Raw genomic sequence first — 19,788 nt, 5'->3', positions numbered from 1 at the left:
CAAATATAATATAATGATAATATGTTATTAAGATCATAAAACAAGATATATAATATATAATATATAATATATAATATATAATATATAATATATAATATATAATATATAATATATAATATATAATATATAATATATAATATATAATATATAATATATAATATATAATATATAATATATAATATATAATATATAATATATAATATATAATATATAATATATAATATAATATAATATTTATTCTACCCAAAACCAACCAAAATATCTTGTGAAGGCAACACTTTTTATATGGGAGAAACCGTAAAATCAATAGGTTTTAAAATAAACGAGCTTGAAACATAAATCAAAAACAAAGACTTCGACAGATCCCATACATGCAAACGCCCGGAACAATGAGCACAGAGTACAATGGAAAGATGCATCAATAGTCATGAACAAAACACACATCAAAAAGAGAAAAATCAAAGTGGAGCAAACCCATCAACAAAATGTATCCGGCTCTGGTTACCACTACTAAAAGAATAAGTCAGCAACAAGAACATACCATCATTAATGGAGAAATAAAGGGTCAATACTTTTCACTACAGGGGGTGGGTGTCCGGTTGTAAGTAGGTAAAATGCCCAACTTTAGTACAAGATGACGTTTAGACTATTCTTCGTGAATGGATTTTGCTTTTGTAAAGAAAGATATTTTTGAAATAGATATCGCACTGAATTTTACCGTTAGGATTTTCGAGGATAAGCCTTAAAATTAATCATTTATGGGAATTCCTCTATTGTTTTCATATATTAACGTACAAATATATCTTCTTCTATCTGCCTACTTTCTACTAAATTAGAAAAAAGCTATTACTTATTCCAATATTTGAGTCTTATAAATCTAATAAATTTAAACCATAACAATATATGTATATATATATATATATATATATATATATATATATATATATATACTACATTTATATATTACTATATATTATATATTACTTTTTAGTTCCTCGATCAATAATAAATCCGTCCTGTGGTTCAGGCTTCGTAGGTAGTGAAAGTACACTAACTTACAGCGATTCAGTAGACTTGTATGGAACGAATTACTATAAAATCTCTCCCTATTACTTTGCCAGTGGAAGCAATGGAAGGAGTTTAAGAATAATTGAACCAAGTACTGGTAGCATCACTGTCTGTATATCGCGGGACATCGACAGACCAACAAGTTTAAATGCAGATTGTCAAACTCTACAGTCCAGTGGCAAGTCATACGATCTCTCAAACTATTGTGGTAAAAATGTGAGAGACTGTTCTCCTATTTATTTGTCTATATATGGAAATTCTACACAGTATCGCTGTAATGGTGAGTAATCATTTGTTATTCCACTAATTAAAAATTATTATAAAGTGATGGACAAACATGTACATCCCATATATACTGGTTGTTAGGTGTTACTTTACTTCAGTTGCATTGGTAGTGTATTCATGATGTCAAATGTCTGAAAATCTTTTCAGGGCATTCCATTGAAAAGACCTTCACCAAAATAATAAAAATTAGAATGAAATGGTGGCGTATATAAATTGCCTTGCGTAAAAAATGCCGACAGCAAACATAATCTACTTTCGGATATCCGAGTGAGAACTAGTAAAGCGGGTTCCGTTTTGTAGATATTTAGAGAGGAACTGTAAATTCTACGTTTTTACAGATTTTTTAATAAAAAATTTGTATATAACAAACTAATGTACCAACTAATATATAACAAACAAATATCATAAAAATTATAAATTAGCTTTATAAACCTGACCCAACATAAATTAAAATATCAAAGATTAAATAAAACGTATGCTAGTAAAAATTAGTTACAAAATAATATCTAACTGATAGATAAGCTATATTTATAAATTTATTAATACCTATGCTAATAAATGTTCAAAATGTTGCCTATTATGTCCAAGACGCAGTCGGATACGATTAATAAAGCACGCGTTTGGCGTCTTGTGCAAGGGCGGCCCGTCGGGGTAGGCAATGTAGGCGCCGCCTACCCTGTTCAACTATTCAAATGTACAATAATAAATTATTTTTAATATAAATTACTTAATTCACAATTGTGATTTATAGATTTTGTCTTAATACCTATTTAAAATAAAAAAGCTATTTTTTTATATTCTCATCGAAGTTAATTATTTTACGCTCTCGTAGTAGTAATAATAAAAGGTATACTTTTTCCATCGTCAATTTGCCAAGCGTCGGCTTTTGAGATTCTTTGATGCCAATGCCGACCATTGGCGTGGAAATTAAGAAAAGGGATCAGTTATCAAACGCATATTTCAAGAAAAATCATATAATTTTTATTAATTTTTACATAATTATATTCAGGAAAATTTCTCAATTGTTGGGCAGAAATTGTTTAAACAATTTTTTAAACAAATTCAAAATATCACCTTTTGTGCTCCAAAAAATATTTTTTAGGTTTTTGGGTGACTCTAAATAAGATCTATGTCATGTTTCTCAAAAGGTAATAGTTTTGGAGATATAGGCGATTTAAAATCCGAAAAATGCGATACCTAATATGCATTTTCGAGGCTTGAAAAATATGTAAATGAGTATTTTTGAGATTCAAGAGTATCTAAACTAAAGTATCAACATTGATTTTGGTGAGAAATCGGAGCAATATTTTCCGTAGCAGAAAAAGGTGATCTTTTGAATTTGAATTGTTTCCGGCAAAAATGTCCGGCACCCTTCAACCTTCGATTTGTTTAAACGGGGCATTTTTGAATAGGACTCTTCAAAGGACAGAATCAGTTTTTTTTTCAAATGGGAGCGGGCTCACAACATCGAATAAATAACAAATTAATTCCTTCAAATTAAAGCTTGTTAATTTTAGTGATTTATAAGAATATTGGACTTATTTTTAAACTTAATTTTTAAACACGGCCTACTGTTAATGCACAAACAGGGTGAATCTTCAATATTTTGCTTCGAGTTAGAGATATCTGAAAAAGTTATTTGGAAAAGATGTTCCAAATATTATTATAACCCCACATAACAAAGTGTTATGTCAAAATTCGCACTTTTACTTTTTTCATTAATTGAAGAGCTTATTTCCAAAGTGTCTTAAATCCAAAATTTCGATTTTTTTAATTTTCTTTTTTTAAACTTTCTATAGATTTCTTCCAGTCTAGAATAAAGTTATATGTACCAAAACAACTTCTTATTTAACATTTAAAAGTGCATATGAAAATTGTAAAATTGTATAATTTGTATGTTAAATTTGTATGAAAATCTGTAATTTCATGGATTTCATTATATGGATTTAAGACACTTTGGAAATAAGCTCTTCAATTGTAGTCAGGATTCTGAAACGGACAGTTGGCTGTCCCGAGATGCATCTTTAGACAGCCAATTGTAGATTTAGGATCGAGATTACAAATAATACTGAAAAACTAAAATTGCGAATTTTGTCATGAAATTTGGTATGTGCGGTTACAATAAGTGGAACAACTTTTCCAAATAAGTTTTTCCGATTTCTCTAACGCGAAGCAAAATATCGAAAATTTACCCTGTTTGTGGATTCGCAGTAAGCCGCGTTTAAAATTTAAATTTCAGATGACTATCTTAAAAAAATGTGCACTATCAACATGTATGACTGTGCAAAATGTCAAATCTGTATGTATTTTAGTAGCTGATATATAGAGGTGTCTTCATCTTAAATGCGACACACTGTATAATAATGAATACTAGTGTTCAAGATGCATCGCGATAGCTGTAAAGAAATTAATTAGAAGGACTGAAAAGAATCGTCAGAGTCTTCTGAAGTCGAATCGTTCCCAGGTTGGATAACTATTGGTGCTATTGCCGGTAAAACAGGATATTCGTTTTCTATTTTTACAACATGAGCTTCGCAATTTTTCCACACATCGCTATTAATGGCACTAATTATATCTCGAATAAATCTCAATGGCCATTGCGCTTAATGTTGGTGACTGATTATATTTTCGCAATCGTTTTTTTACGGTACCCCAAACCATTTCAATTGGATTAAAAATGCAATAGTATGAGGGTAATCGCAAAAGAGTATGGCCATGCCTGCTGCAAATGGTGTCAATAACGTATTCGTTTTTAAAATTCCGACTTTTGATCATTCTAATTAATTCTTTCTTTACTGGAATCTTTTTAGGAACAGTGATATTTTTAAGTTGCATAAATTTTAAAATTTCGTCCTTTCTCGTGTTATTATTAGGTATTTTATTTAATATGCGGGAATGATCCGACGCATTATCCATAACAATCACTGAATTCGGCGGAATATATAATTATATTCAGGGAAATCTCTTAATTTTTCACGAATCAGTTCTAAAGTAGGCACTCTACTTTCTTTGTAAAAATTGTAAACTGTTCGCTGAATAACGTCTTTTGCAGCAGTGTCAATCCTACCCAATTTTTTATTTGGTCGCTTTCGTTTTAAGGAATGATCTGTAACTGTGAATAATTTAATAATTGTATATATCGTCTTATACCCGATTTTTTTAATACATGAATTCTCGAAACAGTTGCATTATCAATTGTAAACTGTTCGCTGAATAACGTCTTTTGCAGCAGTGTCAATCCTACCCAATTTTTTATTTGGTCGCTTTCGTTTTAAGGAATGATCTGTAACTGGGCCTAATTTAATAATTGTTTATATCGTCTTATACCCGATTTTTTTAATACATGAATTCTCGAAACAATTGCATTATCAGCCATCCCAATATTTTCTTTTTTCAAACACTCATACATATTTAAAACTATTCTTTGGGATTGTACGTGCAAATCTTTATTTTTTAATTCGGAGCTGTCATTACCATAATTGTCATTATTTATTGATAACACAGAAGTTGGTGCATCTTAAAAAATGCCATCCTAGAAAAATATAATATTACTTATAACTTATATTACTTATACCTTATAATAAGCCTCCGCCTCTGCAAAAGGAAATATTTTAGGGTGTCACATAGCCAGACAAACAGGTGTTCATTAGAATTTACGGCTTTGCGCTTTCGCTGTTGCCATAATGCATGAGTTTAAAATTAGTGAATATAACCTTAATACCATTATTAATATATCTGCAATTTTTCATGTTTCCAGGTAAGGTATAAAATCAATGAAATTTGGAAAAAAATAATACAATTCTTGAAACCGTTTTTGAGAACTTGGATTCTTAAAAGTTGTCTGATTTCTTAAAAGTCGATCATTATATCTATAAAAGTATTACCGCTAAATTCACCAACAGGGCAACGTCGAACGTTCAAATTCTCTCCAGACTACAATGTTGCCAATATTCGAAAATTACTTAGAATATAAGTAATATATACAAAGTTCACGGTTGCTTTAATTCATTAGTGAAGAGTCCATGGAAATATCCACTGCTGATAATAAAATGGTTCGAAGAAAATTTTTGAAGCATTTAACATTTTCTCTTATGGATGAACATCTACGGGTCCGAGCAACAGTACACAATTTAAATAGAGATCTGAAGTTACGTATTAAGGCCATATGTAATATTCCTAACACATACGGCACTCCAACAAATGAAGGAGTACATGGTACTACTTTTGCGACCGTAAAAAGAACCGGAGAACGACTGTTTCCTGCTATAAATGTAAAAAGTTTTTATGCAGAGAACATACACGTGCAGTATGCGAAGAGTGCCAAACTGAACTTATTCGGATTAACTAAAAGTTTCCTTTTTTTTATCGGAGTAGAAAATAGTTTTTCTTATGTTTTGTCCAGTGTTTTTAACATTAGTTTACTTTTTATATTATTTTGTAATATGTTACTTTACTTATTAAACCTTAATAAAATCGTGTTTTACTTAAACTCGTTCCAAATTTATTAACACAAACTAAGAAGTAAAAGACCAAACGGTCGTTTCGACCGCGCGCGACTACTAATTTTCAAAAATTCCTAGCGACTACTGAAGGGTTAAAATTCAAAAGAATTAAATGACTTAGATAAGAACTTTTTAAAAGAATTTTTATTTAAAATTAAAGCAGCTAGGCACGCCTCATCCCACCAAGGAGGAACTTTTACAGGTTTAGTTGTCTGTTTAATTGGTGTGCAAGATTTGTTCGCAGCATTTGCAATATAATCTAATAAAATAAAATGGTAAGCCTGAATTACTCCCAGTTATCATTAGACATTGACCACTTAATTGTAGATATAAACTTTGTATTTTCTATTTTAATAATACTGATAGATATTCGAATAGGAAAGTGAACGGATCCATATGAACCTTATAGGTAAAATTGTGAGATTTACAACAGATTTGGCATAACCTGGAGGAGTAGTCCTACTAGCCGATCCATCGTTTACGATAATTAAACGAAGAAAAAATCCAAGGCTTAGCCTAATATATTGACCTCTGAAGAACATGCATTTGATCCTTATAATCCGTGATGTGTATTAAAATCCCCAGAAATAATACAGTCATTGTTAATTTTTTGAAAAAAGGTTGACATAATCTCGAATTGATACTTTCACTGGTGGGTATAAACTCAAAATCGTATACTTTTTCTTGTCAATACTAGCGTTTACGCCACAAACTTCCAACTTTGACTGAAATTATTAACAAATGAAATAGGTTCGTAATTGATGTTATTTGATATAAGTATAATAGTCCAAGATCCCAGAGCGATCAGACATAACTTATTTTCACACAGATGAAACCTTAGAGTCTCAGTAGCGGCTCGCGTCCTTTGAATACCTGCGTATTTATGAAACTTGCTGAGTGACACCTGGGCAGTTACCAGGTGAGAAAGGTAACTAAAAATAAGAGCTATTTAACTTAAATTTACATAACTGATTTTTATACATATTCTGTAGAATATTATTTTGAAAATACTGTAATAAGTGTCAGACACTTGTCATGGACCAGAACTTTTGTCAGACGCTTTAAAGCTCCACTAAAATTAAATGAACTTTACTTACTTTTACATGTCTGATTTTTAAATATGTTATTAATGGAACTATAATAAAGTTATATTTAATCAGTCAGACAAATTAAAATGACCAAACATCCCTCAAACACAAAAATTAGTTAACCAGAAGTATGAGCGCGAGAGTGCTGTGCGCATGAGCCTCAGAGTAAAAAATTCAAATACATTAAGAATACTTACTGTTTTCGATCCGATTAAATATTTTTGCATCTCTATTGAACTCTAGCATTATGATAAATATTAAAATAAATTAATGTATTGAATATATTTGGGATAATTAATTAAATCGGAGCAATTTGGTTTCATAAGAAATTATATTTACTTTTTATTGTTTTGAAGCTATTTTCTTGTGGCATTTTAATAACATCAATAAACGTACTTTAACCTTTAATTGTGGCTTATTCCCATTTAAATAGTAATTATATTTACTTTATTGTAAAAGGATACTAGTTAGGATAATTAAAAAAAATAATTTTTGTAAAAAATCTTCAACTGGGATTAATTGAAACAAACATTTTTCATATTTTAATCATCATATTCATTGTCGCAATTATTACAATTTTCATCATTCAACCAATCATGATGCTGCTCATCCGAGTCATCATCTTCATCATTATCAGTTATGTTGTTGCTGACTGGTTCTTCTGCAAAAAATAGTTCAAAGAATTAAAAAGCATAAAATCACAAACATAATAAATTCTAAACCTGAAATCAAAGTATAATATCTGAAGTTTGAAGGAATTCACTAACGTTAAAATTTTTAAAATTTTTGCCATCGAATTCTTCGTTAATATTAGATACGCTGTAATTATTTAAAAAAAATTGAAGCCGGGCAGCATTAATGTTGCACGTATTAGTAAAATTATAAATGTCGCAGATAAATTTTTGGATTATTTTCAAAATATCTTTTTGGGTGCGCTCATCGGTAAACAACTCTGATTCTCCAAACTGCATGAAAGCTCGCTGATATTCATGTTTCTTCATTAATATATTGAATGGTCTTTGTTTATCCTTTTTAAAAAAGGCAATATTAAAGTCACATCCAGTTAGAGCGTGAAACCCTGGCAAACTTCTACATAAAGATGGTCCCAAGTACTCGTAAACCTTTGTCAAATTAATGTATCCCTGGTTATTTCTGGTGCCGTTTTAACCATACATTCGAAACATCATTTTTTAAATTATGCATATGTCCAACATAATTATCGCAATGTCAGTATCAGAACATCTAATAACAAAATTTGCTTCAACGTCTACATTACAAATATGAAAAACAATTTTAGTGTCAGCTTCTTCATGTTCAGGACGCGATAAATTGTCATCAACATTCGACAAAACTGTATTATTATCAACGATGTAAGAATGACATTGTTTAGAATTAATTAATATCCGTTTATTCTCAATAAATGGCACCATTCCATCAGATGCCCAGTGTTGAATAAAAAAATCAACGAGGGCCTGTTTGAAATTGATATTTTTGAGTTCTTGCGAAAAATCTGACGGTCTAACTTGATCGGAACCAGAAATGTTGAAATCTAATTGAGTAGACTCATGACGAAGGCCTCTTTTGTAGCCTTTGATCGAAGGAGAGAAATATTGATCAAAAATAACATAGAGTGAAACAGATTGTGAGTTAAAGAAGGAGAACCGAGTTATAGACCTCTCACTCACTCTGAAATGCAAGCACAGCACTCTCGCGCTCATACTTCTGGTTAACTAATTTTTGTGTTTGAGGGATGTTTGGTCATTTTAATTTGTCTGACTGATTAAATATAACTTTATTATAGTTCCTTTAATAACATATTTAAACATCAGACATGTAAAAGTAAGTAAAGTTCATTTAATTTTAGTGGAGCTTTAAAGCGTCTGACAAAAGTTCTGGTCCATGACAAGTGTCTGACACTTATTACAGTATTTTCAAAATAATATTCTACAGAATATGTATAAAAATCAGTTATGTAAATTTAAGTTAAATAGCTCTTATTTTTAGTTACCTTTTTTACCTGGTAACTGCCCAGGTGTCACTCAGCAAGTTTCATAAATACGCAGGTATTCAAAGGACGCGAGCCGCTACTGAGACTCTAAGGTTTCATCTGTGTGAAAATAAGTTATGTCTGATCGCTCTGGGATCTTACTCTATAACTACTCCGCCATACCCGTTAGCTTTACTTTTACTTACTCCATTAAAATTACTAAAACAAACATCATCTGAGGTTTTGGACCAAGTTTCCGATAAAACTACTTTATCAAAATATCTTTCAAGAAGTAACTGATGTAAAGAATATTTGTTAGCGTTAGCGATCGAATCTTCTACTGAATAATTTTAATACCTTTGATAGCGATGAATTTTAAGTAAATATATTATTATTAATACCTTGGTTCTCAAATTCAATGTCGTTGACTTTAAGATTAGAAGCCACCATATTTGGAGAGCATTAACAAAATCTTGAAAGCTTTGTTTAATAAAATTTATAAGGGTAACACTAAGTTGAGTGATAAATTTACTAAATTAATTTACGGGTTTAGGTTATCCAAACTGGAATACAGAACCAGCACAGAAACTAGTCTGGAACTCTCTACGAATAGGAGGGAAATTAATAGTAGCATCGCTATTTTTTTAAATTTTTTGGGAGGGCTAAATACCGGAGCTGTATGACGTTTGAGAATATTGTTATTTTTATGTACTTTACCAGAATTGAACAGACGAGTAAAATCAAATTTTAGTGTGGAAAATTCCATGTCAGAGTTGATTAACGGTGCAAATATATTCTTTTGAACTAGGTCGGAATAACCTTGATTATAAGTTATTTTCTGAGCTTCCTTAAACGAAATGTTTAAGTTAGCCATCGTTTCTTTAGTTTTCTTCCGTGTAAGATATTCAGTACATTCTGTAAATTGAGTAGCCGCACGACCATAACGCAAACACTGGTAATATTGCGTGACACCGGACTGACAAATACCTCGACCGGACATCTAACTTTTTTAATGTAGATAAATTGGGGAATAAATTCTTAAGGAAACATCCTCTAACAAACTAGGTAACTCGTCTGTTAAAACCTATGATACTCATTGCGGTTGGTCGTCGAAGTGAATATCGTATAATCCAACAATGCCTCACAAAACATTCAAACGACCACCTATTCTGGGACGTAACTCGAAACAGGTGAAGATTTTTATAGGAGTAGTAATGGCAATTATGTTTATTAACAAACCCATTACTATGAAATGTCCATTCGTCAGAAAATAAAATATTTTACTTTTTTTGTTTTTCTTTATAATTCTTCGAACTGTCGTTGAACTTAACTCTGTATTATTACTCAATTGGCGCGTACTTATTTGTGGATTCTTTATTAGATGTACCCATCGAGCAAAAAGACAAAAGAAGGAATCTAATCGTTGTGAAAAGGAGACCAAAATTCATAAAAGTGTCCTCTTAATATGGAGGACATATCAGGGAATGCAAAGGCGCCAAATTTACAGTAGCTATAAAATATTTTTTCAGAATGAGTCTTAGACGAGAAAGTTTTAATTAAATAATAACGATAATCTTAAATGTGACTCAATTGTTAAAAAACTTCAATATAAATAAGCTTTCATGTAGCAGTTGGGACAAACAATAACATAACCCAACTAAATTTGATTTCTTAAACAAGAAAAGTGACTCTCTTTCCTTGTTTAATGTGGCCTCTCAAAATAGCACTTCCCGTCTAACAATATTTTTGTCCCCAGTACCTTTACATTCCCTCTTCTGTCTTTTTGCTCGATGGATGTACCCCATAACTAATAAATTCATTGTCATTGACTAAAACCCTTGTTGGTATTATTGGTTTAAAATATTACACATTGTCCGAAGTAACGACGCGGTCTCAAAGTGTTTCGAAGACTTCTTTTGCAGGATGTCGACTGTGCGGATATCTCTCATTATACAGTTTTGAAAATAGTAAACAGTGTCCGTCTTTCGCTTAATGCACATGTCATGTCCACAAATTTTTCAGTTGAAAAATTCATATTTGAAATATAAAAATTTTTTACAAAAAACGTAAAGACAATTTAACTACCGATAAAAAATTTAGTATAGTAAAGCTGATAAAAATTGCTAGGGTAGATTTTAAATCTATTTGTTTATTTAATTTAATAATTAATTTATGGATATTGATTGTAATAATTAGTATGGTAAATATTGTCTTGTAACATCATAAGTTATGAAATTCAGCAAATTTTTACCACCATACGTTTTTATTTTAATATTTGATTATTCTTATTTTTGCAAAAAAAATTCATAAAAATCCGCGAAAATATAAAATTTATAGTTCTTTTTTGAATATCTATAAAACTAAACATGCTAAGTATGTACAATCCGAAATCAGAAGTAGAGTTGTAATATTTTTTACAAAAAACAATACTAATATACTGGGTGTTTTATTAAAAAAATAAGAAAGTTTTGTATTAGAAAAAAGTGATCAGACTGTATATTCTATGGCTGTATCTTAAAAATATTGGATTATTTAAAATTGATACTACACTATAAAAACTTTAACATTGTATACATTTTTATTACCTTGGAAACCTAATCCACCGCCCTTTAAGTCATACCATTTTTCTCAATTAAAGTGTAAATATTTCGAAAATTATTAACTTTACACATATAATTTGTTGTTTGCTTGGGTTTATATGACTGCGGACACTAAATCCATTCGCCAATCTTACAATTTTTACTCATTTTTCATTAGTCATTGTTTCTTATACAATCTTATCCTAAATCTATTACTAAGTAGTATTGATCTCTAATACATAGTCGTTTTTTTTTGTAATTTGTTTCTAGTTTTTTTTTTCTATCAGGTGCTTTTTAGTTATTTATATATAAAATAGGTGATGAGGTCCTCAGAGTTCCACAGCAAACTCTTCTGCAGCTATCTACTTAATTCAATAGCTACTTTACTGTGGACTGTCCAAGTTCCTCATTTTTTCTCTTTTTTTATTTTTTTTTATTTTTTTTTTATTTTTATTTATTTTTTTTTATATTTTTTTTAATTATTATTTATTTCTTATATTTTTTTTATTTTACTTTTTTATTTTTTTTTTTAATTTTCTTTTTTTTTATTATTTTTTTTTTATTTTTGTTTCTAACAATTTACAAAGAAATACTTACTCTATATTTACAATTACAATTTGAGTTTAATATCTAAAACATGTTTATACAATAATCTATATAAAAACTCATTGTTTTCTAATGTTAATAAATAATTTAAATTAATGGGATGGTGGACATCGGTAAAAGAATACAGCGAATTTAAAAAATTATTAATCTTATTAGATATAAGAGAACAGTCCAAAATTTTATGTTGTAGGTTACCTATCTGACCACAAGTACATTGTGGACTGTCAGCTAGGTTCATTTTAAACATATATGATGGTGTAAGACAGTGGTTAAATCTCATTCTGCATATAGTTCTTGTCATATCCTTTGTCGACTCCATTTTAGAAAACCAAGATTTATCCGTAATATAGTTTCTGATTGCTTTGTAATGGTTTCCTGTATTTATATTCTCATTAATATACCTTTCTTTCCATTCTTTCTTAAGCCCTTTGTATATGTCTGATTCTATATCTCTAGACGTACAAAGATAATGAGTTAATACTCCTTGTGTAATCGCGTTTTTTGCCAATTCATCTACTATTTCATTTCCAGTTATTCCACAGTGGCTTTTAATCCATGCCAACTTAACAGTTTTGCCTTGTTGCTGAAGTTCTTTAATTTTATTTATTATATATAATTCAATGTAATTTACTTTTGATTTAGGATTTATGGCACCAATTTTACTTAAAGAACTTTTGCTGTTACTATAAATTATAAACTTTGAATGATTTATATTAGATAAATATTTTAGTGCTTCCATTATAGCTATTAATTCAGCTGTGTAAATACTCATGATGGAATTGAGTTTAAACATTTTACTGTTTTTATTATTGTTATCCCAGTATGCACATCCCACACCTTCAATACTTTTGCATCTGTATATAGCATATTACAATAACCTTTGAACAATTGTGAACTGTCAGATATAAACATTAATTTTCTTAAAGATAAAGGTAAATTGCTGTAATCCCTTAAGAAGTATACCTGAACTTGTTCCAGAGTGTTAAAGTCAATATTGTAATTTGGGTTTAAGTCATATTTATATAGTTGTTTATCATATATTGTCATTTTTGAATAGAAATCTACTATATTTAGAGTTTTCTTTTTTATCCAATATTTTTCTGTTAAGTCTGCTAAGAACAGCTGGTGTATTTTGGATATTAAACTTGACTTTTTCTCGTACAATCTAACTAAAAGTCTGATGCCAAGTTTTTTTCGTCTTATATCCATTGGCATTTCACAGCATTCGACTTGTAGGTTACTAATGGGTGTACTTCTTAGGGCTCCTATACACAATCTAAGGCATTTATTAACGATTTTGTCTATTTTGTTTAAATGACACTGTGATGCGTCACTGTATAATATTGATCCATAGTCGATAATAGCTCTTATATTATTTTTAAATAATAACAAAGAAATATTTGGATCTGCTCCCCACCGTAAGTGCGACACGAATCGAAGAAGATTTATTCCCTTTTCTGTTTTTTTAACTATGTTGTCTATATGTTCTTTCCAGAGAAACTGTCTATCAAGAGTTATACCCAAATATTTAACATAACTTTGCACTGGATAAGAGATATTGTTTATTAAGATGTAGTTGGGTATCTCTTTTCGTTTTCTTGTAAAAATACATAATTTAGTTTTGGAATCAGATATATTTAGTCCATGTAATTTACTCCATGTTTTAATATGTTTGACTCCTTCTTCAATGGATTTGACTGCATTTTCTATTTTAATATATTCTTTATAAATGACTATATCATCGGCAAATTGTAAAATTCTTGTGGAGTTTAAATTTTTTACTAGATCAGCAGTATAAATTAAATATAACAACGGGCTTAATATTCCTCCTTGAGGTAAACCATCCATCGCTAACCTTGGACCAATTGTGTTACCATTTACCGATATATAAATTTTTCTACAGTCATATAGTTTTATTATTTTTTGACAGAAACATTCGGGAAGACCTAATTGTGTCATTTTGTTATATAGTACACTTAACTTAACGTTGTCGTATGCTGATTCAACATCTAATAAAAGAGCTGTTACTGAAGAATTTGACGTAAACGCTAAATTTATGTCTGTTACCAAGTGGCTCACTGCTTCCACAGTAGAATGATTTTTTCGAAATCCAAATTGTGTTTGTGATATTTTATTATTTTTTTCTAACCATCTTCTGAGTCTAAGTTTTATCATTCTTTCCAGTATTTTTATTATGCAGGAGCTTAATGAAATACCTCTATAAGATTCTGCCGAATCAGAATTTCGATTTGGTTTAAGAATGGGAATCACCCGGTACTCTCTCCAACTATCTGGAATATCTTCTGATTGCCATATTTGATTAAAAATTTTTAATAATGTTTCTTTTCCTTTTTGATGTAAATTTGCCAACATAATATAATGTATATTATCTATTCCCGGAGAAGTGTTTTTCTTGTTCTTAAGACTTATTTCTAATTCGTATAAACTAAATGGCACTGAAAGTGGATGATTAGAGTTTTTCCTTTCCATTACATTAATTTTTGAAAATATATTATCTGGACATAATTTTCTCAAAAACTCCTCAACCCATTCTCCTTCGGTCACTGGATTTATTTGTGGTTTAAAGATGTTTTTTAAACGTTTGACTTGATTCCACATATTTTTTATTGGTGTATTTTTGTTTAAAGTTTCACAAAAATTTTTCCATGCATTACGCTTACTCCTTAATATAACTTTCTTGGTTTCTGCTACACATTTATTATAATTTATATAATTTTGTATATCGGACTGTAACTTAAACTTGCGCAAAGCAAGTTGTTGTTCTTGAATAACCTTTTTACAATTGTCATTCCACCAAGTTTTCCTAAATCGTGGACTAGTCCCTATTCTTTTCTCCTGTATACATATTTTACAATATTCGTTTAATTTATTTAAAAATTGTTGGTAACTTAAATTATTATCGAGTTCCATGAAATTATCAGTGATAGAAGAGAAAAGAGACCAGTCAGCTTTATTTATATTCCATTGGAATTTTGTATTTACACATTCAGCTTTATTAACATCAATATTTGACTTTATAACAATAGCAAAATGATTGGATCCCAAAGTATTGTCCACAACATCCCAATCGAAACAATGACTAATATTTGCTGAGCAGATTGTAAGGTCTATTGCCGATTTATTAATACTGCTAGGTCTACGCAGCAAAGTTTCTTTGCCATTATTTAAAAGTACGAGATTACAGTCCTCAATAGCTTCTAACAGATTTTTTCCTATAGTGTCTACAGTACTACAACCCCAAACATAATTGTGGCTATTAAAATCACCACCAATTATAAAAGGCTTCTCCATACTATTAAAAAACTTTTTCCATTCATTTACTGTAATTTTGAGATTTGGTTTTACATAAATAGAATAAATGTTAATCATTTTACCGGTTTTAATTTTAATCGATATGCTATTACACATTACGTCATTGATTGGATGAAAAGTAGGACTATTATAAAAATTTTTTTTTCAATAGTATGGCCACACCACCATATCCATCATCCCTATCGTTCCTAAAGATATTATAACCCGTAAAGTTAATAAAGTTACTTTTTTTAACCATGTTTCTGATATAAGTCCTATATCTATTTTATTGTCATACAAAAATTTTTCTAAATAACCCTTATTTGTTTTAATTGACCGCGTATTCCATTGAAGAAATGATATGTTAGCCATCACGATTTAATAATAATTGTGAAATATTGTTTTTCAGTAATAGCAACGTTTTTTCATCTAAATTGTGATTAATCTGATTTAAAGTTGTTGAAATAAAGTTTACTATAATTTTTCCTATATTACTTTGATTATCGTTTTGTATCTGTGTTTTATTATAATAAATAGGGTTGTTAAAATTATAACAAGGCTGACTTTGTACTTTTGGTGATTGCAAGATTTTTCTGTGCGCTTCCATTATTTCTTTGTCTACATTACTGAATCAATACTACTTGATCGTTTTCTTTTATAGATTGTATATTTATTGGAAGTACTTTCTTGTTCTTTACTTACTGTTGAATAATATTTTCTATATTTATTATTAGCTTCGTAATATGTTATATTTTCAGTATTCATAATCTTTTTAATATACTCCTGTTTTTCTCTTTCCGTACAATTTGCTCCCTTGTCAGTAGGGCTATGTTTTCCTTTGCACAATACACAAAATAAATTGTTCGGATTGGTACAATTTGATTTATTATGTTCTTCACCGCATCTTTCACACCTATCTTTTCCCCTACATTGAGCACGTATATGCCCAAATCTCAAGCACTTTAAACATTGTAACATTCTGGGTGTGTAATTTTCAACCTCGTATATCATTTTTTCTATTACTACGGTTGTAGGTATAGACTGACCTTTAAACGTTACTATTACAGTTCCTGTTTTTACATAAATGGTAGATCCATTTTCTTGTACCACTTTCCGCATTATTCTTTTTACATGTAAGACTTCAAACCTCATTCCAAACCTAGGTTGAATTAATGATAACAAATCATCCTCTTCTATCTCTTTATCTACAGATTTTATAACTCCTTTCCTTTGTGTAAAAAACGTTGGAATATATGCCTCGTACTGTTTGCTTTTTAAATTTTCAGATTCAATTAATTTATTAGCACTAGCAAAATTATTGAGTTCTACCTTAATTTTATTCCTACCAACTACCGTAATTTGTGTGATATTATTTTCAATTTCAGGTACTGAACGTAAAATTAATCGGGCCGTGCCTATCCTGTGTAATTTGCCGATATTACCGTTTTTATTTTCTATATGCACTATATATGGTGCATTATCTCCTAATTTATATCTATTATTTAATCTTAAATTTATAACTTTATTTAAATTTGGATTACCTGATCTATCTATTTTATTAAATTGGGTCAAAGTTGCATCGTTATTAAAATCAAATTGGTTACCTACCTCGTTAGTGCTAGTTGTTTGGCTTTTTTCGTTTGTTACCTTATCATTTACCCTAATACTTGTATTCTTTTTTAATTCTTCACATTCCATCATCCTATCTTCTCCTAATTCTATATAAAATTTCCCTCTATCTGGAGGCTTCAGCGGAATTTCTTCCATGTCGATTTTTTACTGATTTCTCTTCCTACACACGAAATATACACTTTCTTACAGACCACTAGTTTAATGTGTCTTTACCACTACAAGTGATACCGTAAAAGTGAAGAAAAAACCTTTAAAATTGATATTTTTTTGTAAGAGATTCAAATATGCGCCTTTTGATTTGACGTCTATTTGACAATTGTGTTTACACATATAAAACCTTATACAAACTCTTATAATTAAAAAAATATATTTAAAAATGCTTTAATATACAGAGTGTTTGATAATCACGTATAAGTATGTTTTTTTTTTCAGATGCAACGTGCCGATTTCCCAATAACATTAAATACAGCATCTCGTTGGACAGCGTCGGATGCACAAGCAGTGCCCTTGCCATAGTTTCTAACTTTATTTTAATTTCTACCTTATTTTTACTCTTAAAGTTTTAGATTTTGTTTTTAATTTGTTAGGTAAGATGATTTTTATACAACAAGAACAAGGAATTTTAGATCCGAAGTATGATACAAAGCTTAAGATTTGTATTTATTGCTGTAGTCAAACTATTATCCTTTTAGTATTTAAAGAAATATACAAATAAATAAAATGTATAAAATACGTAAAATCTGTTTTTTGCATGTTACTTTATTTTGATTACATTTTTAATAACTGGAATAAACAATTTTTTTACTCTTTTTATATACTTTTAGATTAGCACTATAAAAATATTGCAAGCGTTGTTAATGCTTATAAGCTGTTATCATTATACGATGTGTAGGTATAAAATAGAGAGATTAATCTGTAATAGATTTCATTTAATTGATTATACTTATTTACTTTTACTGTATTATCTTCTTTAATAAGCACAAATTTTCTATTTATACAATTCGCCATGCATTTAGTATGTTTTTAAATCTGTTTAATTACGCATGTAACTATTTCTTTTACAACAGCGTTAACAGTATGAAATGTTATTCCTACTACTGCAGATTTTACTTTGGGAAAAATATACAGCTGACAGAGTGTCAGATCAGGCTAGTTAGGCGGATGATTTTATATATGATTCTCAATACAAACGTTTAGAGTAGCAAATTTTTTGTCTACTTTTTATTTTAAGCAATATTTTTAGTTTTACATTTTACAATTGCTGAGTTTCGTATGATTCGTTTATTATTAAATTGATGTTACTGAGAATAACGATGAATTATCTCAATGTATTTCACCACCACCTTTATCTTACTCAGCTGCTGCCAGTAAACAACAAGAACTAATCTATACATCCAAACTACAAGCAATAGTTTTCAATTCTCTTAATAATGTCAAATTAGAAAATACTTGTTAGCGGTAGGCACTCTAGTTAGTCCAAAACATATTTTTTTTAATCATGACTTACCAACAATCGTGTCTGTATTTATTTCTCAAGCGAATAAATTGTAGATGATGAATTTTTTTCAAACAATGGAGGTTTCATCACTAAACAATGTAAAAATTCAAGTGCGTAGACTAATACCTAACTCCAAGTGAAAGACACTTAATATTCAATGTATCTCCCACTATCCCGCATAAGATAATAGAGAAAGAACTTTTATCTTTAGAGCTAAAACTAACTTCATCAATGTCATTTTTGCGAATAGGAACCACCAATCCGGAATACAAACATGTACTTAGTTTCCGTCGAGATATTTACATTTCCCCACCCACAATCCAAATTCCTGATTCCATTGTTATAACTAGACTTCGGCAAATATGCATATTGCATATTTTGCATATTGTGCATATTTTATGCAAATATTTCATATTTTGGCATATTTGTATAAAAGTTTGCATAAAGTGCATAAAAGTTCAGATTTTTATACTGTATTTGAAAATTTTTAAACATACCAATTTATTTCAATTCTTGTATAAAATTTTGTGGTCATTTTAATCAAGAAATGATCTAAGTACGTAATCTCTACAGGTACAAAACATTTACAATTTCAAAGAAGATCAATTTAAGTAGCCCTCAACATTCTTAGAAAGTCTCGGTCACTGAGGCATTCAGTTATTGGATAATCGCTAAGGGTTCGCTCATTTGCATTTTATGATCTAATCCCCAAATCTATCTACAATTTATTGTATCTTAACAGCAGGTAAACGGCTAATAGTTTTGTTCCTAATTTAGGGATTTTCCAAAATCTCCCAGTTTATTGAATTAGGTACCTAAACATTTCTAATTTGATGCTCAGATTTGTAAATCATTTTTGTTTTGATATTCAAAGCGTAAACACTCGTTGTGAGTAACAAAAAGGAAGATTGTGATTTTATAATGCCTAAAACAACCAGTGCTTCAACTTGGATTAAACCTTATAAAGAGCTGTCTATGGATATGGGAAAAATCTACTGTTCAGTATGTGGCAAAATTGTAAGTACCTAATATTTTCTATGAACTATCTAATATTTCATACATACAGGGTGTTTCCAAATGACACTTACAACGTTTGACTGTAGATACTTCTCGAAAAATTGACCAAAACGACATAGTTAATGAGGGGTCAAACTTATTTACTTTTCGAGATACAGGGTGTTAAAATTAAAAAAAATTAAATTCTTTTAGTTAATAACAACAATAATTTTAA

General features: G+C 29.6%; 1 protein-coding gene across 1 annotated transcript in view; it reads left to right on the top strand.

Moving 5' to 3' along the window:
* LOC140451934 (uncharacterized) overlaps positions 1-18,015 on the top strand; it is a 92,851-nt gene extending 74,836 nt beyond the window's left edge. The window contains exons 10-11 of the mRNA XM_072545908.1: positions 992-1,348; positions 17,492-18,015. Coding sequence (XP_072402009.1) covers positions 992-1,348; positions 17,492-17,625 — 491 coding nt within the window. The 3' untranslated portion in view covers positions 17,626-18,015. The remainder of the gene's footprint in view (positions 1-991; positions 1,349-17,491) is intronic.
* The last annotated feature ends 1,773 nt before the right edge of the window (positions 18,016-19,788 follow it).

Source organism: Diabrotica undecimpunctata, chromosome 10 (assembly GCF_040954645.1).
Source record: "Diabrotica undecimpunctata isolate CICGRU chromosome 10, icDiaUnde3, whole genome shotgun sequence".
In the NCBI taxonomy this organism is placed as follows: Eukaryota; Metazoa; Arthropoda; class Insecta; order Coleoptera; family Chrysomelidae; genus Diabrotica; species Diabrotica undecimpunctata.
The sequence above is the reverse complement of the archived record's forward strand: the minus strand, read 5'-3'. Positions and strand labels throughout refer to the sequence as shown.